Source organism: Sus scrofa, chromosome 14, assembly GCF_000003025.6.
Source record: "Sus scrofa isolate TJ Tabasco breed Duroc chromosome 14, Sscrofa11.1, whole genome shotgun sequence".
Taxonomy (NCBI): domain Eukaryota; kingdom Metazoa; phylum Chordata; class Mammalia; order Artiodactyla; family Suidae; genus Sus; species Sus scrofa.
In genome coordinates this window covers 52,074,717-52,096,263 of record NC_010456.5, presented here as the reverse complement: position 1 = coordinate 52,096,263, position 21,547 = coordinate 52,074,717, and the positions used below count along the sequence as shown (strand labels likewise).

The 21,547-nt window shown below is 38.0% G+C and overlaps 1 protein-coding gene across 25 annotated transcripts in view; it reads left to right on the top strand.

Moving 5' to 3' along the window:
• CHRM3 (cholinergic receptor muscarinic 3) overlaps positions 1-21,547 on the top strand; it is a 545,038-nt gene that overhangs the window by 267,399 nt on the left and 256,092 nt on the right. For 23 of the 25 annotated variants that reach the window (XR_002338271.1, XM_021071792.1, XM_021071795.1 and 20 more), the window contains one exon: positions 8,159-8,261. Coding sequence is in view for 15 of the 25 variants with exons in the window: in XM_021071792.1 (XP_020927451.1) it covers positions 8,159-8,261 (103 nt within the window). In the remaining 10 variants the exon portion in view is untranslated. Of the gene's footprint in view, positions 1-746; positions 1,426-8,158; positions 8,262-21,547 lie in introns of those variants that run through there. The other 2 variants (XM_021071808.1, XM_021071812.1) reach the window with 2 other exon arrangements.

Sequence of the window (21,547 nt, the reverse complement as noted above, 5' to 3'; positions counted from 1 at the left end):
CTCCAGTTCCAGGCAATCACTGTTCTGTTTTCTGAACCTTAGATTCACTTTTTTCCTAGAGTTTTATAATAATGGAATCCTACAATATGTGTTTCATGTCCGGCTTATTTTGCTCATCATATTTTTGAGGTTTGTGTATGGTATTGTGAATAGTATCAGGAATTCATCCTTTTTATTGCATTTTTAATTTCACTGTATGACAGTAGCAAGATTTACTGTCTCCATTCCATCTGATGAACATTTTTTTTTCCAGTTTGAGGCAATTATGAATGAAGTTGCTTTTGCTATGAACATTGAGGTGTAAGTTTTTGTATAGACATATATTTCTGTCCCTTTTGGGTAAGTAGCGAGGAGTAAAATTGTTCCGCTATATATTAAGCATATGTTTAGATAACAAACTGCAAAACTGTCTTCCAGTATGGTTGTGTCATTCCCCATGCCCACCAGCAGTGTATGAGTCACAGCTACTTCACTTCCTGGCCAGCGTTACATGATCAGTAGTTTTCATGTTAGCCATTTTTATGGGTGTGTGATGGCATCTAATTTTTTTGTTTTGTTTTGCTCTATTTTTTAATTTAATTTAATTTAATTTTTAAGGCTGCACCTACAGCATAGGAAGTTCCCAGGCTAGGGGTTGAATCAGAGCTGTAGCTGCCGGCCTTCACCACAGCCACAGCAATGTGGAATCTGAGCCATGTCTACAACCTATACCACAGCTCACGGCAATGCCAGTTCCTTAGCCCACTGAGCAAAGTCATGGATCGAACTCTCATTCTCGTGGTTACTAGTCAGGTTCGTTTCCACTGACCACAATGGGAACTTCTTCACTGTGGTTTTAATTTACATTTTCATAATAGCTAATATTGTTGAGCATCTTCTTCATGGGGTTACTGGACTCCTCAAACTCTGATCACCACTTCCTCAAATTCAGTGCAGCAGCCACGCTGTGCTTGATTTCCCCTTCCTCTGTCCACTTTCCAAAAAGTTTCTCTTCTCTTATTGTTTTCCCATCACAATCCTGCACTACCTATTCCAGTTCCCCAAAGTACTTGTTTCACTTATATGTTCACAGTTTTCTAGGTTTTGGCCAGTGAAGTTGGGGAGGGGCACCAGTGACATAGGTTACACTTCATCTGTATCACTCTATCATGGCTATAAGTGGAAATCCATGTTAGTTTTTGAGAAGGAATTTTCTGGATTTTTGTTTGTTTGTTTGTTTTTTAGTTTATTAAGTATCAGCCCAGAAAACTCAAGTCGTATCGTATGGGGGGAAAAAACCTTCAACTTATTACATCTAAGCTCACTCTGATATTAGGAGACTGTGACACCAAGAAGGAAAAGAAAGACATACCCCTTTGCTGAGTCTGAGGAATTCTGCAAAACAAGAATGATGGTGGAAGGAATGGAAGTGAAACAGTCTAACAGGTGCCTCCCAACTTTCTCTCTTGGAGTCTCAGCCCAGAGAATGAGAAATGTGTTAGTGAAAAGGAGGTGTACACCAAGACAGGGTGTTATTTCATATGCAACCTTCTCCCAGCATCACAGCAAGCTTAGCAGTTCAGCCTGGTCAATCAGAGAAAAACCTTGGAACTTAGGTTCTAGTGTAGCATCGATAGGATCTCCAGACAGAGAATGGAGCTGGGGTGCCATCCCATGAGTTAAGGTGTCTCTGACCTGAGGTCTACAGCTCCCAAGGCCGAATGTGCTTCACAGCCAGATCTCGAAGAAGGCTGTGTTGTCAACAGGAGGTAAGATGAGGCTGAGTTAATCAGAGATGTCTACCCAACCTTAACTGATCAAGAAATAACAGATGACATGCATGCCAATGGCAGCAGGGCTGGCAGCACCCAGATGAATGCAGAGCCCTGCCCCATAGCTCAAAGGAGACAAAGTCCTATTTGGAGATGCAGACTGTTTTTTCTCTTTCTGACATTACTGAAGCCATTATTCTCTCCACTATGTGTGTGTGTATATATTTTTCTAAGAAAGAGTGAGAGAAGAAGGCTAATGAAAAAGCTAATTTACCCAAAAGAAATTGAACAGTACTTGATTTATATTTACTTATGCAATTCTTTATGCATGTAAACATATAAACACAATACAGGGGGAGGGGCAGGGAATAAGGTTTGTGAATTTCTAATGATATGTGAGATTTATAAACATAGGAAGTTCCTTTGCTTTCTAAGAATTGTTGACCCAGAAGATAAGCAATGTAGTTTCTCTGCTTTTGTCTCACTTCTAGAGGTTAGGAGATATTTGGGGGGTGGCAAATACTAGGAATTTATGGCCTAAAACCAGGAATGAAATTAAGACTGGAGAGAGATGACTGTGCGATAAATGATGGGCACTTGTTAGCTCCCCCTTATCCTTTCATGAGGCAGCTGCAGGCGGCCAAGAATTAGCTGTTGTTTCTTCAGATGCACCTCCTTCCTGTCCAGCCAAAGACAAAATGGCTTTCCAGAGGTAGAGAAGACACTGTTGGGGCAAGGGTCATGTCTTCAAGAAGAAAATGAAGAAATGAAAGAATTCCACAGCTCAGCCAGTTTTCTTTAGCATTTTTCCCTCTAGGAGATAGAGCGGAGGGAATGTGAGGTGAAAGCTGTGGTATGGAGTGGGAAAGACTGTTGATCATAGATAGATCCATTTAAAATCACATGCCATGGTAATTATGTCAGTGAATCTTCGCTTCTGTCATTTTACCTAATTTTTCCATGGACTGTCATTATAAGAAATTGATTTTCATCATTCTGTTGAGATATATATATTTTATCTCAGCATCATACTAAGTATACCTCCTTCATGTCCTACCTCCTTCCTCTGTCATCAGAGTTAATAATGTAACCAAATAATATTGTGTATGCTGGAGATCATTGAACCATGTAAACACATATTCCAAATACATCATGTTCGTGGGTCTGTATTTGTATTGTATTCAGTGGTTATTTCAAATGAGTACAGTTGGAAAATATATTGTGATGATGGAATTAAGATTTTTTGAATGTATCCATAACTCTGCTACCCTACCACCACAATTTTCTTTATTCTGGTCCCCTGGCTAGTATTTATTCACATATATATTTTGTACCCACTCATAATCAGAACATATAATTTTATATACCTCTCTCTCCATATTGTGATTTATTACTTTAGTGGCTACTTAACGTATTATGGAGTTAATATACCAACATTTTCTTAGATGTCCCCCATGAGATACACAAATAGTTTCTCTTATTCACTATTATAAAAAATGCTTGCATGAACATTTTCCTAATTGTCAATTGTCTCCTTGGGATAATTTGTGAGTGGGATTACCAGGTCAAAAATGAATGTATTTAAGTACTCTTAATATAGGTGTGGGTGAGACTGGTGATTCAGTGGGCTCTACCTATGTGTAATACCAGTAGAAATATGTGAGTTTATTGTTTTCCCAATAGTCTTATCTGTATTTTATTATTTATAATTGTGGTTAATGCAGTCCATGTTGGTTTTTTGTTTGTTTGTTTTGGTCTTTTTAGAGCCACACTCATGGCATATAGAAGTTCCCAGGCTAGGGGTCAAATCAAAGCTGCAGCTGCTAGCCTACACCACGGCCAGGGCAATGCCAAATCCTTAACCCAATGAGCAAGGCTAGGTATCGAACCCACATCCTCATGGATACTAGTCGGGTTCTCAATCTGCTGAGCCACAATGGGAACTCCCAATCTGTGTCATTTTTAAAATTTGGATCTGTTTGATTGCCATTGAGATTTTTTAATTTACATATTGCTTACTCTTTGAGAATTAGTGTGGTTTAATTAGGGAAATCACCTAAGTATCAGACAAAAAGATCCAAATCCCAACTCAGGCCACTTCATGTTGTTTAATAAGTGAATTAGCCTCTTTTAAAATAAAATTAAATTAAATTAAAATAAAATAGAAAAGGTGTTCCCATTGTGGTTTAGTAGAAACAAATCTGACCAGTACCCATGAGGATGCAGGTTCAATCCCTGGCCTCACTCAGTGGGTTAAGGATCCGGCATTGACGTGAGCTGTGGAGTAGGTTGCAGATGTGGCTGGGATCTGGTGCGGCTGTAGCGTAGGCCAGGGGCTACAGCTCCAGTTAGACCCCTAGCCTGGAAACCGTGATATGCTGAGAGTGTGGCCCTAAAAAGACAATAATAATAATAATAATAATTTCATCACTTGTGAACTAGTGACAATGATATCTTCTTCACAAGGTTGTTGAAATTATTCAATGCCTAGTGTGTTAATGCCACACAGGAAATTGTTACTTCTCACCTTCGTCTGTGTTTCCCTCATCTTACCTACCAATCCTCCTAGCCCTGACTTCTTGCATGGATTATCCATTCAAGTTCTTTTGGTACAAATTTTCATAGAAGTTGGCTTCTCATTCCAGAGTTTACAGGGGCTAATTATCAGATTTCTCTAGAGAAGCAGTCTCTATCTTGCCAGCAAGTGATGAATTATATAACAGATCACTGAGGTCAAATCTCTTGGACCCCGTGAATTTCCTAAGTATCCACACAAACAAATGGGGAATACACTCAAAATATTTTTTGCCATAAATTACACATTTTAGAATTTTGTGTCTAGTCAGTTTCTCTTTTAAATGATATGTCTAAATTTTCTTCCATTAGGTTTCTCAGAGGTATTTTTTCTTGTTTATTTGCTTCATTGTTTTGGTTTGGGGTAATGCTTTTGCTTTATCTGCTGTCTGCTGCATCCTAGCCAAGAACAAGCTTACTCCTGTGGTAACAAGTGTGATTTGTCAAGCAAATGTAACACAAAATAATTACTAGAAGTTGCATATCTGGATGATAGTGTACTTTGGACTTGGTCTCACATCTAGTGTCTGTATTCTAGGCATTATTGCTCATCTGTTGCCCGGAATTGGTTTCTATCTTAAAAGCCTTTGTAACAGAAGCTACCTTTTTAAGCAGTCACACTTCTCTAAAGCCAGAGTAATTCCTCATATGTTATAAGGTCTCAGAAAGCCTGTAACAAGCATACAGTTTCTCAGTTGGAAAAGCATGGAAAATAAAAATTCCTATCCTCTTTCACAAGGGGCTACCAAAAGATTTTTCGGCCTCTCACAATTCATGATGAGAAATTGAAATGCGTAAGCTGTATTCTAAACAGTTCCATTTCAGGAGTTTAAAAGAGAAGAAGTGGGAGGAGGGAGAAGAAGAGGAAGGAAAAAAATCTTCTACAATCTTTCCAGCCTCAGCAAGTATATTTCCCATACTCTGGGGAACGCCACAGGCTCCTTTAGAATTTTACTTCTTACATAAGCTATGTGTCATAGACAAGGTTTCTTCATTTTTGCAGGTTACTAAACCTGCTTCACCCCGTCCCATCTCCATGCTTTCCCCCCACATTTTTACATGTTACAGACAAGTGCTGGCCTCCTTTCCTCTCTGAATAAATGCATTTATTCCGACCTCAGTTCAAAGCCCGTTATCCACACACTATGCCAGCAAAGCTATTAAAGTGCTGATGAAGTCAGAGGCAAAAACCACCAGTCCTGCGAGAGACTCATTTGTAACAATTACGTCCTCAGAGGGCATTTGAGGACCGCAGCTGGATGGAGACAGAGCCACCAGTTTTTCCATGGTTGCTGGACACACACGGTCACCAGCCCTGCCTTCCATGTGCAGAGAAGGCTTTTATTAAAAATATCAAAATGCCAGAGGTGAAAACACATGGATTTAATCACCATCTTTCTACCCCATGCTCACCTTCCTGAAACTGGCAATAGGAAAGGGGATGTGACAGCCATCAGTTTGGGCCTGGAGCATAGTCAGGAAGGCACATGTCCTGAAGGAGGGCAGAGACCACAACACCCACATCACATGCACTGCACACCTGTCCCTGCGACAGTGGGGGCTGAACTAGTCAACATAAATCATTTTTCCCCCAAGTATAGAAAGTTTTTATTTTATTTTTTTAATTGAAGTATAGTTGATTTATAATGATCCCAGTGTATAGCAAAGTGATTCAGTTACGTGTGTGTGTGTATATATATATACATATATATATACAGTTATATATGTGTATGTATAATTATATGTGTGTATATACAGATATCTATATATATATACACATTGTTTTTCAGATCCTTTTCCATTATATGTTATTACAAGATATTGACTATAGTTCCCTGTGCTGTACAGTGGGTCATGTTGGTCATCCATTTTATGTATAGTAGTGTGTATCTGTCAATCCCAAACTCTCAGTTTATCCCTCTACCCACTTTCCCCTTTGGTAAACATAAGTTTGTTTTCTATGTCTGAGTCTATTTCTGTTTTGTTAAAAAAAAAAGAATGGGGAGTTCCCGTCATGGTGCAGTGGTTAACGAATCCGACTAGGAACCATGAGGTGGTGGGTTCGATCCCTGGCCTTACTCAGTGGGTTAAGGATCTGGCGTTGCCATGAGCTGTGGTGTGGGTTGCAGATGTGGCTTAGATCCCGCATTGCTGTGGCTCTGGCGGAGGCCAGCGGCTATAGCTCAGATTCGACCCCTAGCCTGGGAACTTCCACACGCCGCAGGAGCGCTTCTAGAAAAGGCAAAAAGACCAAAAAAAAAAAGAATGGAATAATGCCATTTGCAGCAAGATGGATGGACCTAGAGATCATCCTTCTAAGTGAAGTAAATCAGACATAGAAAAACAAATATCATATGATATTGCTTATATGGGTAATCCAAAATAGGATACATGAACTGATTTACAAGAATTGCATTATAGTTTTGAAGAGGCCTTTCAACCTCAGTGTTCCCACACATGGTAGAGGTGAGATTACACTGTCCTACTTTGTTTTGTTTTGGTTTTGGTTTTGGTTTTGGTTTTTTAGGCCCACACCTGAGGCATATGTAAGTTTCCAGGCTAGGGGTCAAATCGGAGCTGCAGCTGCTAGCCTACGCCACAGCCACAGCCACACAGGGTCCAAGCCACATCCGTGACCTACACCACAGCTGACAGCAACGCTGGATACTTAACCCACTGAGCAAGGCCAGGGATCGAACCCTCATCCCCATGGTTACTAATTGGACTTGTTACCACTGAGCCACAAGAGGCACTCCTACACTCTCCTAATTTGCAGAGAGATTGTGAAGCCAGAACAAGATGATGGGTGTACAGGACTTTGGGAATAGGTTCAAATTCTGTACAGTTATTGGAGTAGGTGCTTTTGTTTGTACCGTTAGGCTGATTTACAGTCATTTATATCTGTAGAAGGATGTTCTGCAATTTCCTTTGTGCATGTTCTGTTCCCTTCACGTTATTGTAGGCCTGATGTGAGGCAGCTTTCAGAACATGCCATTCTCCCTCATAGCTTCCTGTGTTTGAACATGCTGTCTGAATAATAGCCTTCTCCCCCCACCTCGCCCCCAGCTCCCTTTGTCTGTCACTCTCCTTACTGAGCATTCAAGGCTCAGCTTAAAGACCCTCAGCTTGGTGACGCCACCTCGGACCCTGTCTGCACTGTGAGCACAATTGTTTAATTCTCAGCATTGATGTGGGTCCAGCGTAGCCTTTCCCACTTGACTGGACTTCGTGTTTTGAAGGCAAGACCAAGTCCTATTCATTTTCTCAACCCAATATCTAGTTCTATTATTCACTCAATAAATATTGATCAAAATGATGATCAAAGTGAATGTCAAATACCCTTTGCCATCATTTAACAAATTGTACTAGTCAGATGAGTGATTCTTTGCTAATTTGCTATAAAACTTGTGAAGGAAGCTTAACACTTAGCTTTCTATGTGAGATAGAAATATATGTGCCTTCTGTGCAAATTTTAAGATGGGGCGCTTACGGAGTACTCCCAATTGTTGGAAGTTTCAAACTGAGAACATGTGACCACAGGACCGTAACTACAAGATGTGACATCCCTGTGGAGAAGTATGTCGCACAAACTCACTGTTTCCCCAGTAGCTGCTGTGGATGGCTCATTCAGCAGGATGCTATCAGGTGTTGTGGCATGAAAGGACTTCTTGATGGAGTACATTTGGGAAAATGCTGGGCTAAATCTTCACATGTGAAATCTATCATTTAATTAAAGCCCCATCTCATCATTGAGTGATCCAGGTATCCTACTTCAGCTTTTTATCTTGTTTTAGATGATTTATTTACTTCTGATTTATCTGTTTGGCTTTCAGCTTTTGTGGTGAGATGGCATCTGGTTTCTTTCTACAAGGAAAGTTTAGCACACAGCACAGTCCTTGAAACATTGGATTGGTTTGATGAGCCTACCTGGAATAGGTATGTAAAACCTCCAGCATATGCTTCATCTCTTTGAGTCATATCTGTGGATGTGTATCCACTTCTGCTTTTCTTGTTGTTAACTTAGAGTGGAGTTTGTTCTGAAGAGTAAAATTCATGTGTCGAAGGTGACTATGTGTTTACAGTATGATCTACAAGACTCCTTCATTTTCTTTGTAATGTGATAAATACATATTAAGAGCATTCATTCCAGGAGAGAAGGGAAATCCCATGCTCGTATGGTTCTGAAAATAATAAGATTTAATCTACAACTTGTGAAACTCAAGTGTGTAAAATATGATGATTCCCTGGCATGTTTATAAGAACGGCATCTGTGGCTCAAAAGTCTAACAGGAAGATAGAAACTTCTTTTTTTTTTTTCCAAAATTAATCCAGGCTTAGGAAAAACTGAGTACCAAATTATGAAATGACTGCACATGGGAATTAATTAATGATTCTTTGATCTCTTAGGTTGTAGGATAAGTACTCCCTTGGTGTATCATATGACATAAAAAAATACGGTATTTGACAGTTTTATTAATGAATTCTCTTGAAGGAAATATTCTGAAATTAGATTCTCATAAGATATAAGTCATGTAGCTCCTGATTTAACTCAGTTCAGACTCTTTGATGAGTGCTGTGTGTGTGGTTGTGGGTGTGGGGGGGGATGGGTGTGTTATCACTAAGGGATACTTTATTATTTGACTCATTGCTTTGTTGTATTCAACTTTTGAAATATTATTGGGAATATGGTAGGCTCGTTGAAATTCTGGTATGTATTTAGAGAAGTGTCTGATCTATATAAATTGTATTTTCAAAAGCAAGACTCTATGTAACAACTCCCCTGTCCACCCCCTCCCCTCAAAAATGTCTACTGAAAACCACATTTGGTAAGTGGCACAGACAGACTTGAGACTTAATCAGATATAAAACCTAGCTTTACTCCTTAACCTATGACCTTGAAAAAAAAATGTTATGCTTCCTTAGAAAGAGGTGGGGAGGGAGAGGATGGAAGAAGGGAAAAAAAATAAATCCACAATTACAATGCACCAAATTTACCAGGTCACCTTTCTTATTAATGAGGTATCAAGGAATTAATGGATATGTTTCTAAGAGTCTCCAGAGAATTTCATTCCTACATTCTGTGAGAGTCTGAAATCCATAATTAGAGTTTAACCTCCCTGATTTAAGGTCGAAGTTGCAACTGGTCACCTGCACATTACAGCTATCTTAGGTTTTTATTTTACAGGGGTTGGTTTTTTCCTTTTTGGGTTTTTTTTGGCCTGTACAAATTAATACACATGTGATATAAAAAAATTGCCAAATCAAAAAACTCAAGAGACTTCACATAAATCTTGGCTTTCTTTCTCTGCAAATGGCACTACAGTTAAAGTAATTGCTGGTGCCAAAATTCTAGTTGTCATACAAATTTCCTCCATCTTGGAGTTCCCTTTGTGGGTCAGTGGGTTAAGGTTCTGGTGTTGCCACTGCTTCGGCTCTGGTTACAGCTGTGGCCAGGTTCCGCCCCTGGCCTGGGAACTTCCGCATTCCTGGAACTTTTGGGTGTGCCCCACGCAAAAAAATTACTTACCTCTTCTTAACTTCTCTACATCTAACCCATCAATTTCTCCAAAGCCTTGATCCAACCTAGTGGTTCTCAACCTCAATATGAAAAGATGATTATCTGGTTGCTCAGGTTGCACCTAGAAAATTAAGTCAACAGTACTGAGAGTGGAGCTGGGCTTCAGAATTTTAGAAAGCTCTTCAGATGATTCTGATGTGCAGCCAAGGCGAGAACCACTGCTCTACTATCTTTTTCTTAGCTATTAGATGCGTCAAATGCCACCCCCTGCCAAGTGCAAGTTAAATTCACCACTTTCTAATATTATCAGTCTTCTACCATTGTCCCTATGTCACCGCATCATTTCTATTCTAGTCCCTGTTCAATCCTATCTCCACCCAACAGCCAGAGAAACTGTTATGAATAGAAACTTGTGGGTTCAATGCCTGCGTAAACTCTTCAATAATAGTAGCAGTAATGGTAACAACTGGTGATCATTGATACCTTGGTTGAGTAAAGAACCCAAGTTCAGGTTTTATAGAACCCAAGTTCAGGTTCAAGTCATGGTGGCATTAGGTTTCAGGAACAGATGGAGGAAAGGGCACAAAGGAGGTGACTGCAGATACCAAGGAAAGTTTATTCCATTTCCACATGGGTCCTGTAGCCTAATCTGACAATACCTTCTCCTTGCCTGCTCCTCCAGGCAGTGACCCATAGGCTAAAAGTTTTACTGACTTCTCCTACAAGTTGCTGCCCAAGCAGTGTCCTGATGTCATACTGCCATCAGGAGCAAAGGGATTTAATAGTTTGGCAGTGACATTATTATAAGATTCATGTTACAGCACAGCTACCAATGTGTTTTAAATGTCACTCCTTCATAGTTGCATGATTCACCCAGCAAAATAAGTTGATACTGGTAAATTTTTAGGCGGGATAACCAAACTATGGATGTGTGTTTGACGTTGGTAGTTAGACCTGGGATCATTTCTCCTTCCTCTCAGACATAGAGTTTTTCCTTTTCAACAATGAATAACGTATATCAGGTTATTTCTTTGAGCCGAAGTGGAGGGATTTTCTTCTCATGATAACTGTATAGTGACTATGTAGACCATAGAGGTAGATACTGAAGTCTTTCCTTTTAGACTTCAGCCACCCCATAACTGGAGAGAGTGCACGTGCCATCGGAAGGGAGGAAGATAAGATATCATCAGAAAGTTTTCATTAAGGACACCCTCTGACACACTGTGATGTTATTTTATTCAGAGTTTAAAAATAAATCACTAAATACAAACTGCTTTGAAGCTGAGTAGAAACTTTGCGTCCTTGTCGGCACCCCTTGTGCGCGGCCTAATCAGCTTTAATTTCACAGTGGTGACAATTTTTTTCTTTTTATAATAATTAATTGTTCTTTTTTTCATTTTTTAAAGTTGTATTGAAGTATCGTTGATCAATAAGGTTGTGATCATTTCTGCTGTACAACAAAGTGATTCAGTGATGCATGTACACACATCCATTCTTTTTTCAGATTCTTTTCCCATGTGGATTATCACAGACTATTGGGTAGAGTTCCCTGTGCTCTATAACGTGTCCCTGTTGGCCAGTCATTCCATATGCCTCAGTGTGCATATACCAATCCCAAACCAATATAAAACCTTTGGTGTTTCACTACTGACATTGTGAAAAGCTCAAGGAGCTGTGTTAAGACAAAAATGTGCCTCAGATGTTCAGGTAATGGAAACTAATAAAGATGTTGTAAACTCAGTTACCTAGGTATTGAATTAATGCTTCAGGCATAGCTCTCTCCTTTACCTAAGTGGGTCTGTTTACCCAAATAATTTGTCTGCGCAGAGCCATCCTACACTTAAGGAGACAGTTGATGTTTTCAGCTCTCTCTGGAGTATTTATCCTGGGGGACAAATGGAGAACAAAATACATGGAGAGGCCAGGCACACATACACTGGGCATCCTGGACCCAGTACAGGATAGTGCTTATTAATGAGATGCCTTTGTATTTCCTTTGGGGACCAGGATGGCTTGGCCTTGTGTACAATTCTTCTCTGTGGTGAATAGAGTTATAAAAAGACCACAGATTCTTTTCATGCCATTTTAGGAATTTCTTTGAAAGGATTCAAGCAGTGAAGCACATTATGTTTTAAGGTTCTGCATTAGTATAGGCAAAGCTTTTCCAATAAGATAAAGCCATTTTTCTAAATTCTTTATGTCACTGAGTGCCCAGAATCTGGACAGAGGGAAATTAAAATCTCTCTGAAATCCACCATATTGCCACCACCATATGAAATAGCTATTGAGAGGGAAACTAATAGTGTCTTAAATGAACCTTGGGTTAAACATACATCCCTTTGCATTTTCCAGTATTGTTTTTCACTTACCTTTAACTCCTTTTCAATCAGAAAAGTTCCCTAAGTTGATTAGGATTCATTTTTAAAAATCTAATATAAAAACGAGTACATTTTTATTAGAGGGAAGGCACGATACAGATGCTGAGTTGATTGTGAGGATTTGTATTACGTTATATTAATGAATCAAATGGCTCCCCAAATATACATGTTTGTCATAGGGATTTACTGTTCTATCAGACTTTTTCTTATTCCCGTCATTACTCTAGCACTTTGTGTTGACTTTTGAGAGTGAACATTTTGGAACAAAAGATATATTCTTCTAGGATCCTCCATGCTTGGACCACATCAGACCTGAGTAAATATTTGTGAGATGAATGATGAATAATTCAAATGCATTTTAATTTTAGACACAAGCAGATGAAATTATACCAAAGCTAGGAACTGATTTAGCTGCTGAACTAGATATATAAAATAATGATCAATAAAAATGGTAATTCCTCAGATCAGAGACTATGTCTGGTGTGCTCTGTTGCAAGCAGAGAGATGGGCATCATTTTTAAAGGATTTGGACAAAGTCATAGGCCAGCAAATCTAATATTTTGGTGAGCAGCTCATCCTGATTTCATTAAGGCCTGGCTGTTCACTTCCCTCTTCTCCACCAGTGTTTTCATCTTTAAATTTTTTTTCTGCCATATTAGGGGGTGTTCTAGTCTAAAGACTCCTGATTGAAGTGCCTTATCTTTAAAAACTTTGCTAAGGGCATGTGGGACATTAAGAGGTAAAATGCTACTGTGGCTCTGTAAGTAATAGTCTTTTCAGAAACAGCTGCACTTGTGAATAACTGAATAAAGTCTAATGTTGTCCAAGCAGGTTATATGCTACCCAAGTAAACCTCTAGGAAGTACTTGAGTTGTTTCTGTGCCCCCTTCTACTCATCTGTTAAATCTCTGACTTTTCTTGGCAAAGCTCAAACCCAATTAAAGTCCATATGCTTTACAGTGCTTCACATCTGCATTTTAGAAAAAGAGCAGATGACCCACATGGATGTTGGGTCTTATCAGCCAACAGTAATATAAGCCTTTCATACATAAAATTCTTTTTCTCAGCAGTTGTGAAATTTCACTTTGAAATTAGTTTTCATTCTTAGTATAACAACATACTATGTCTCAAGGAATAAGTGATTTCATATATTTAGGAGCCCTAAACTATATTCCCATATTGGAGAGAGATTTAAAGCAAATTGGTTTATTTCATCTGAATAGTAATAATATAATCAATGATAGCTGTGAAATTAGGAACTTCCCCATGTTTAACTTAGCCATCTTAATGTTCAAATATATTTTTCTTTACATTATTAATTTTTTCTTCCTTTCAACATTTCCATCCTCTACTGTTTACTTGTCTTTACTGATATGTCTTACTCTGGTTAAAAAAAAAATACTCTACATAGGTTATAACAAGAATAAAACAATAATTTTAAATGGAATAGAAAATTAAAGCGGGACAAATATAAATAAAACTGTAGAATAAGAGAGAAATAAGTATCAGTCACAATTAGGCAAATCCTAAAGACCAGCCTTTGCTGCTGTTGATCATCAGACTTTAAGTTTGCTCGGGGATAATGCAAAATTTTTGTGAGGCAGTTCTTTTGTCTGAAAAAAAAAAAAAGATTTGCCTAACATTAAAATACTCCTTCTGTAAGAAAAGAAATTAGGAGTTCCCATCATGGCTCAGTGGTTAACAAATCGACTAGGAACCATGAGGTTGCCGTTGCGGGTTCGATCCCTGGACTCGCTCAGTGGGTTGAGGATCCGGCGTTGCCGTGAGCTGTGGTATAGGTCGCAGATGCAGCTCGGATCCCGAGTTGCTGTGGCTCTGGCATAGGCCAGTGGCTACAGCTCCAATTAGGCCCCTAGCCTGGGAACCTCCATGTGCCACAGGAGCGGCCCTGGAAAAGACAAAAAAAAAAAAAAAAAAAAAAAAAAAAAAAGACACACCTGCTAGGAATGGAGAGGCAAAGAGTGCTTATGATACTTTAGGACCATTGGACTCAACTTGGAGAATCACAGTTGGAGGAATGAGGTACAGCTATGCTAAAATATGTGTGTCTATAATCAGCCCTTTTTTATTTATATTTGCAGTCATGCTTCAGCTGATGGTTGAAAGAAAATCATTGAACTCAGAATTTTATGTTTTGAGTTCCATTGGCCTTTGAACTTTGATGGGCCCAGAGGTCTTGATCTTGTTTTGTGTTCTCTACCACTGTCAACACTAAATTTTAAAGGATGTTTTTGTGAAGTCAAGTAGAAGCTATAGTTTCAAAATTGTCAAGTAGGGTTTCATAAAAGTGGGGTTAGTTTCATTGATTTAAACTCTGTAGTTTATTTCACTTGGCAGAAAATTACATGTTCGCCTGACACTGTTTTTATTTATTATATTGGCTACTACTGGACATATATATTTGTTTTAATTTTTTTCTTTCTACATTTATTTATTTTTTAAATGATTTTAATTTTTTCCATCATAGCTGGTTCACAGTGTTCTGTCAATTTGGGGAGTGTATTTTTTTAATTTTGTTACTCTTTAAGATTTTGAAAAAATAAACAAGTCAATATTTTCTTTGATTGAGACCATTGAACAAAGAGAAGTAAAGTGGTGCTTATTTTCCTAGAGAGAAACTTTTCAAATTCATGGCACAAAGTTTGTGTCATTGTCCTACTTTTCAAATCTACCCCATTTGAAATCTATCAATCATTTACAGTATGAAAATTATTGTGATTAATCCTCATAAAAGCATAGCACACAATTTAATCATTTTAAAAAGAAAAAAAAGGGGAATCATATTTTGCAAGAAACGTTCTATAAGGTAAAAGGAGTCAGGGATGTCTCCATGTGAACTCTGGCCTTAAAAGATTGAAGACCTATTTTTAATATGGAAAACAAATCAATAGAGACAGACCTATAAGAAAAGCTGTCATCAATAAAACCACTCTCTCCTCCTGGTAAATGACTTCTATACTTATGTTAACATATAGCTTATTTCCCAATACTGTAGTATAAACTACACACAGTATTAAAACAGTGGTGGCAAACAGAATCAAGTAATGAATGGCCAAAATTGCAGTTGATATTTTTCTTCTATGAGTTACCTATGACTTCGAGTATTATCTTAACTTCTGGTTGCAATACATTTATTTCTTAATTAGGAAAAAGAGATAAAGAAATTTGAGAGCCTGTCTCAAAGTTGTAAACAAACCATGATTATGGTGGTGCTGAAAGCTATCCTTCTGGGACATTTTTCCAACTAATAAAGACCATTTTAAACTAAACTAATTATCTGTACACTGCAAAGCAATTAACACAATTGAGTTTCCCCTTAGTCTGCTGGACCATCTCACATTTACAAGGCACTGCCACGGACCAGCCTCTGTGTGAGTCCCCTGACACATATCATTACTTCAGAATATCACTTAATCTTCAGAGTAGTGCTGTGAGATGGGTAATGTCATCCTCACTTTACATATAACAAAGAAAAATGTATTATAGAGAAATTATATCATGATTAATTCCTATCCACTTCCTAAGAAGGATTAAACTAGAACTGATAACTGGGATTTTTCCTTTCTTTTTAGGCTTTCGTTTTTGCCATAATTGAAGCACAGTTGATTTGCACTGTCGTGAGAACTTTCTTTTTTGAGAGAGGAGTAAAAAAATTGTTTTTATTAAGTATAGTTGATTTACAGTGCTATGTCACATTCTGCTGTACAGCATAGTGACCCAGTGATACCTGCATATGCATTGTTCTTCTCATACTGTCTTAACCCTTTTCCTCTGAATCAGTGCTTCTCAACCAGCATGATTTTGTTCCCTGGGAAACACTGGGCAGTGTTTGGATGTGGTTTTCATAACTGAGGGGGACTCGGTTTCACCACCAAGTTTCCCTGCAACTCATATAAGCTCCTCTCTTCCATGACTCCTACATATGCACCACCACTTCAGTGTCTTAATATCTCCTGGGAATTAAACAAGCGCTGCACTTGTACATGCTCCCCATTCTGCCTGGAGTTCACTGAATCCCCTTTCCTACAAAATGTGTATCGTCTTCAAGACACATGAAATCTCACTAGTTCTTTGGTGTCTTTCCCCACCCACACCCTGCTCATCTTCTCCTCAGGCATAGTTAAGTCACCATATTTTTCCTCAACCCCTACCTTCATGGTTACTCAACAATTCAGTTGTTTTGTAACTTACTGATTTCCTTGATCGTCTCTCCCTTAGGCTGAATGCCTGGAAGACAAGGACCCCCACGTTAGTCAGCATAGTATTCCTGATGGCAGTTGAGAATAGTCACTAAACAAATGCCGTATTGTGTATTGAATAAATGCTAAGTGGTCCATGAATCCCTCTTGATTTATCATTCCCTTGCAGCTAGGGAAATCATGCAGGAAATTAATTTGCCCACCATTCTGGAGCAACCAGAAAGATTAGCAGTGAATTTATTAACTTGAGCTTTAACCCTCTCATCATTCTTCAGTTGTAAAAAAAATCCAAATAGAAAAAAATGTAATGTTTTAGGAGGTGACTTGTAATACTTTAACACCTTTGAAAGATGTAGTGTCATTCAAATTCCTCTCTACTTATTAATGTAAGTTCTTAGAAAATTCTAAGATCTTATAATGATCTCTTTAAAAAAAAGGCTACCATTTAGGGTGGAATGTTGTCCATTCATTCAACAGATTTGTATTAATTACCTGATATAGGCTGGGTTACCTGGAATGTTATTTTTTTACTAAAACTATTTTAATTACTATAGTAATTTTTGGTGAAATTAGTGAGATGTGTCTTCTAATACCAATAATAATTAATTGATTCACTTTTGCTAAGAACTGATCTATACATTTTATGTATGATTTATGACTTTATTTTTTATTATGATTTTTATTTTTTCCATTATAGTTGATTTACAGTGTTCTGTCAATTTCTACTGTATAACAAAGTGACCTAGTCATACATATATACACACAGTCTTTTTCTCACATTATTCTCCATCATGTTCCATTACAAGTTACTAGACATAGTTCCCTGTGCTATACAGTAGGATCTCATTGCTCACCTACTCCAAATGCCATATTTTGCACCTATTAACCACAGAGTCCCAGTCCATTCCATTCCTTCCCCCTTCCCCTTGGCAACCACAAGTCTATTCTCTAAGTCCATGAGTTTCTTTTCTGTGGAAAGGTTCATTTGTGCTGTATATTATATTTCAGATATAAGTGATATCATATGGTATTTGTCTCAAGTGGCATTATTTTTTTATTTTTATGGCTGAGTAGTATTCTATTGTGTATATGTACCACATCTTCTTAATCCATTCATCTGTTGGTGGACATTTAGGTTGTTTCCATGTCCCTGGCTACTGTGAATAGTGCTGCAGTGAACATACGGGTGCATGTGTCTTTTTCAATGAAAGTTTTGTCTGGATATATGCCCAAGAGTTGGATTGCTGGGTTGTGTGATTGTTCTATGTATAGTTTTCTGAGGTACCACCATACTGTTTTCTATAGTGGTTGTACCAACTTACAATCCCACCAAAAGTGCAGGAGGGTTCCCTTTCCTCGACAACCTCTCCAGCATTTGTTATTTGTGGACTTATTAATGATGGCCATTCTGGCAGGTGCCAGGCGATTGTTGTTGTGATTTGTATTTCTCTAATAGTTAGTGATGTTGAGCATTTTTTCATGTGCTTGTTGGCCATCTGTATATCTTCTTCAGAGAAATGTCTATTCAGGTCTTTGGCCCATTTTTCAGTTAGGTTGTTGGATTTTTTGCTGTTGAGTTGTATAGGTTGTTTGTATGTTTTAGAGATTAAGCCCTTGTCAGTTGCATCCCTTGAAACTATTCTCTCCCATTCTGTAGATTGTCTTTTTGGTTTTTTTATGATTTCCTTTGCTGTGCAAATGCTTGTCAGTTTGATTAGTTCCCATTGGTTTATTTTAGCTTTTATTTCTGTCACCTTGGGGGACTGACTTAAGAAAACATTTGCGTGGTTTATGTCAGAGAATGTTTTGCCTATGTTCTCTTCTAGGAGTTTGATGGTGTCTTGCCTTATGTTTAAGTCTTTAAGCCATTTTGAGTTTATTTTTGGGCATGGTATGAGAGTGTGTTCCAGTTTCATTGATTTACATGCTGCTGTCCAGTTTTCCCAGCACCATTTGCTGAAGGGACTGTCTTTTTCCCATTTTATATTCTTGCCTCCTTTGTTGAAGGTGAATTGACCATAGGTGTCTGGGTTTATTTCTGGGTTCTCTGTTCTGGTCCCTTGGTCTGCATGTCTGTTTTGATACCACTACCATACTGTCTTGATTACTGTAGCTTTGTAATATTGCCTGAAGTCTGGGAGAGTTATGACTCCTGCTTGGTTTTTGTTCCTCAGGACTGCATTGGCAATTCTGGGCCTTTAATGGTTCCATATAAATTTTTGGATTGTTTTTTCTAGTTCTGTGAAAAATGTCATGGGTAATTTGATAGGAATTGCATTGAATCTGTAGATTGCTTTGGGTAGTATGGCCATTTTAATGATACTAATTTTTCCAACCCAGGAACATGGAATATTTTTCCATTTCTTTGAATCCTCTTTAATTTCCTTGATTAATGTTTTATAGTTCTCAGCATATACTCTTTTACCTCCTTTCATTTTTTTATTGGAGCATTTTTTATTTAAAATGTGTTTGAGATGTATAGCAGAGTGATTCAGTTATGCATATGCATATATCCATTCTTTTTCAGATTCCTGTAACGATAGGTTATTACAGAATGTTGAGTAGAGTTCCCTGTGCATATAGTAGGTCCTTGTTGATCATGTTTGTTTTTTGTTTTTTGTCTTTTTGCCATTTCTTGGGCCACTCCCACGGCATATAGAGATTCCCAGGCTAGGGGTCGAATCAGAGCTGTAGCCGCTGGCCTACACCAGAGCCACAGCAACACGGGATCCGAGCCATGTCTGCGACCTACACCACAGCTCACAGCAACGCTGGATCCTTAACTCACTGAGCAAGGCCAGGGATCAAACCCACAACCTCATGGTTCCTGGTTGGATTTGTTAACCACTGAGCCATGAGAGGAACTCCAATCATGTATTTTATATGAAGTATTGGGTATATATTAATCCCAAACTCCTAATTTATCCCCCATCCCCACCTTTCCTCTTTGGTAAGCTTGTTTTCAAAGTTTGTGAGTCTGTTTCTGTTTTGTAAGTTCGCTGTCCTAGAACAATAATATCATGTAATACTATAACAGCATCATCTTCGTGAGTAAATTAGATCATATCGATACGTAGATATACTTAAAAAAAATCAGGTCACCAAATCCATGATTTTCTTTTCTGTGGAAAGATTTATTTGTGCCGTATGTTAGATTCCAGATATAAGTGATATCATATGGTATTTGTCTCTCTCTTTCTGACTCACTTCACTCAGTATGATAATTTCTGGTTCCATAAAGAAAATCATGGACTTGGAGAATAGACTTGTGATTGCCAAGGGGGAGGGGGAGGGAATGGGATGGATTGGGAGTTTGGGGGTAACAGATGCAGACTATTGCCTTTGGAATGGATTAGCAATGAGATCCTGCTGGGTAGCACCGGAAACTGTTTCTAGTCACTTATGATAGAGCATGATAATGTGAGAAAAGAGAATGTATACATAGATGTGTAACTGGGTCACCATGGTGTACAGTAGAAAAAAAATAATGTATTGGGGAAATAAAAAATAAATTTTTTAATTAAAAAAATAAATTATTATTTAGAGCAAAAAAAATCAGTTCACTGCATAAAGCTGTTCTAATTTTCAAACTCTTAAATACAGAACAAAAAAACAAATTTGTGGTCTTCAAAGCTCACATTTATAAAAACCTGCCTTTGCTAATGTGTGATCTGTTTTAACCAGGTACATTCAAGAAATATATTCATTAGAGTATACAACTGTATTCTTACCACCATCAAATACCATTGTTATTAGTACATCATACTTACTGGATGTTTTCACATTTCTACATAAAACTGCTGTAAAAGTAGTTACCCATCTGAAAAAATAATTGGAGAGTTTTTATACCTTATTTTAATTTTTAAAATTTTTTCATTGATCTATTTGCAGAAGGGTCTAATATACATGTTTTAGTAGTAGTAGTATATATAATTAGCATACAAGTGCATGTGCATGTGTGTTTCCCATTAATTAAACACATTGTTTTGGATTTTCCCCAAAATATTTTCCCATGATGATTTTCAACAAAGATTTAATTACCTTTTTATAAACTTTGTTGAACTTTATTTAATTACCTTTTTATAAACTTTATTGAACTTCATTATCAGTACAATATTTAATATGGGTGCTATTTTAATGTTAAGATTATTCAAGTCTACTAAGCACATTGTGCACATTCATTTGTACACCTGCTCATCTTCCTTTAAGATGCTTGGTATTTCATGTTGGTGTGCCTATGGCTTAACAGCACTTTCATGTAGTAAGTAGTATGGTTAGTGGATATCAGCATCAGCTTTGCACCCAGCAGCTCTGGATTCAAGTCCTGGATTGAAAGCTCCTAATTGTTTCCTGTCTCTGGACATATCTTAGCCTCTGCTCTCTCATTCATCTGTGGAAAGGGTAATCAAACCCACTTTATGGACATACTGTTGAAAGGATTCAGTGAGATGAGGTACATAAAGGGCTTTCCTGGCATGGTAACTGTGCAGAGAATAGCAATTCTTCAATTTAGGCCTCACTGAGACCCTTAATGGTTCAATTCTATGGCAAAGGGAGGGACAGAGGGGAAAGTGCTGTCCCCAGAGATTGTGAGATGTCTAACCCCAGGTCACACAGCTTAGGTGTGCCAGAGGGAGGCTTCCTCCTCCAGGCCAATGCTGGCCTGACTCATGTTTGCATCCTCTATGTTCTGACAGAGTAAACATTCCAGAAACAAGGAGTAAATGCATTTAAAGAAAATCTTGACAATTTAGTGAATGTTAGGAATTCCTGTGGTGAATTAAAGTCATGGATGAGCACATTGAGAGTGAGACACTAGCATAGCAGAAAATAGTCTTTTTGCTGAGGCTGTGTTTCACACCCTGTGGTGGGCAAGAATATTATATTGCTTGTTTTTATGTTGCCAGTGCTTAAGAAAGTGCCTTGTAAAGACACTGAGTTCATGTTTGTTTAATAACTGAATAAGTAAATGGATGAGCTTAAAAAACTGAGAGTTAAGTTTTAATTAAAATATTTTAATTGTAAAAAAGATGCTTTATTATTATCTTGCCACTAACATTTTGGAAAGAGTGTATGCCTTTGAGTAAGTTGTTATCTTAGAATCTG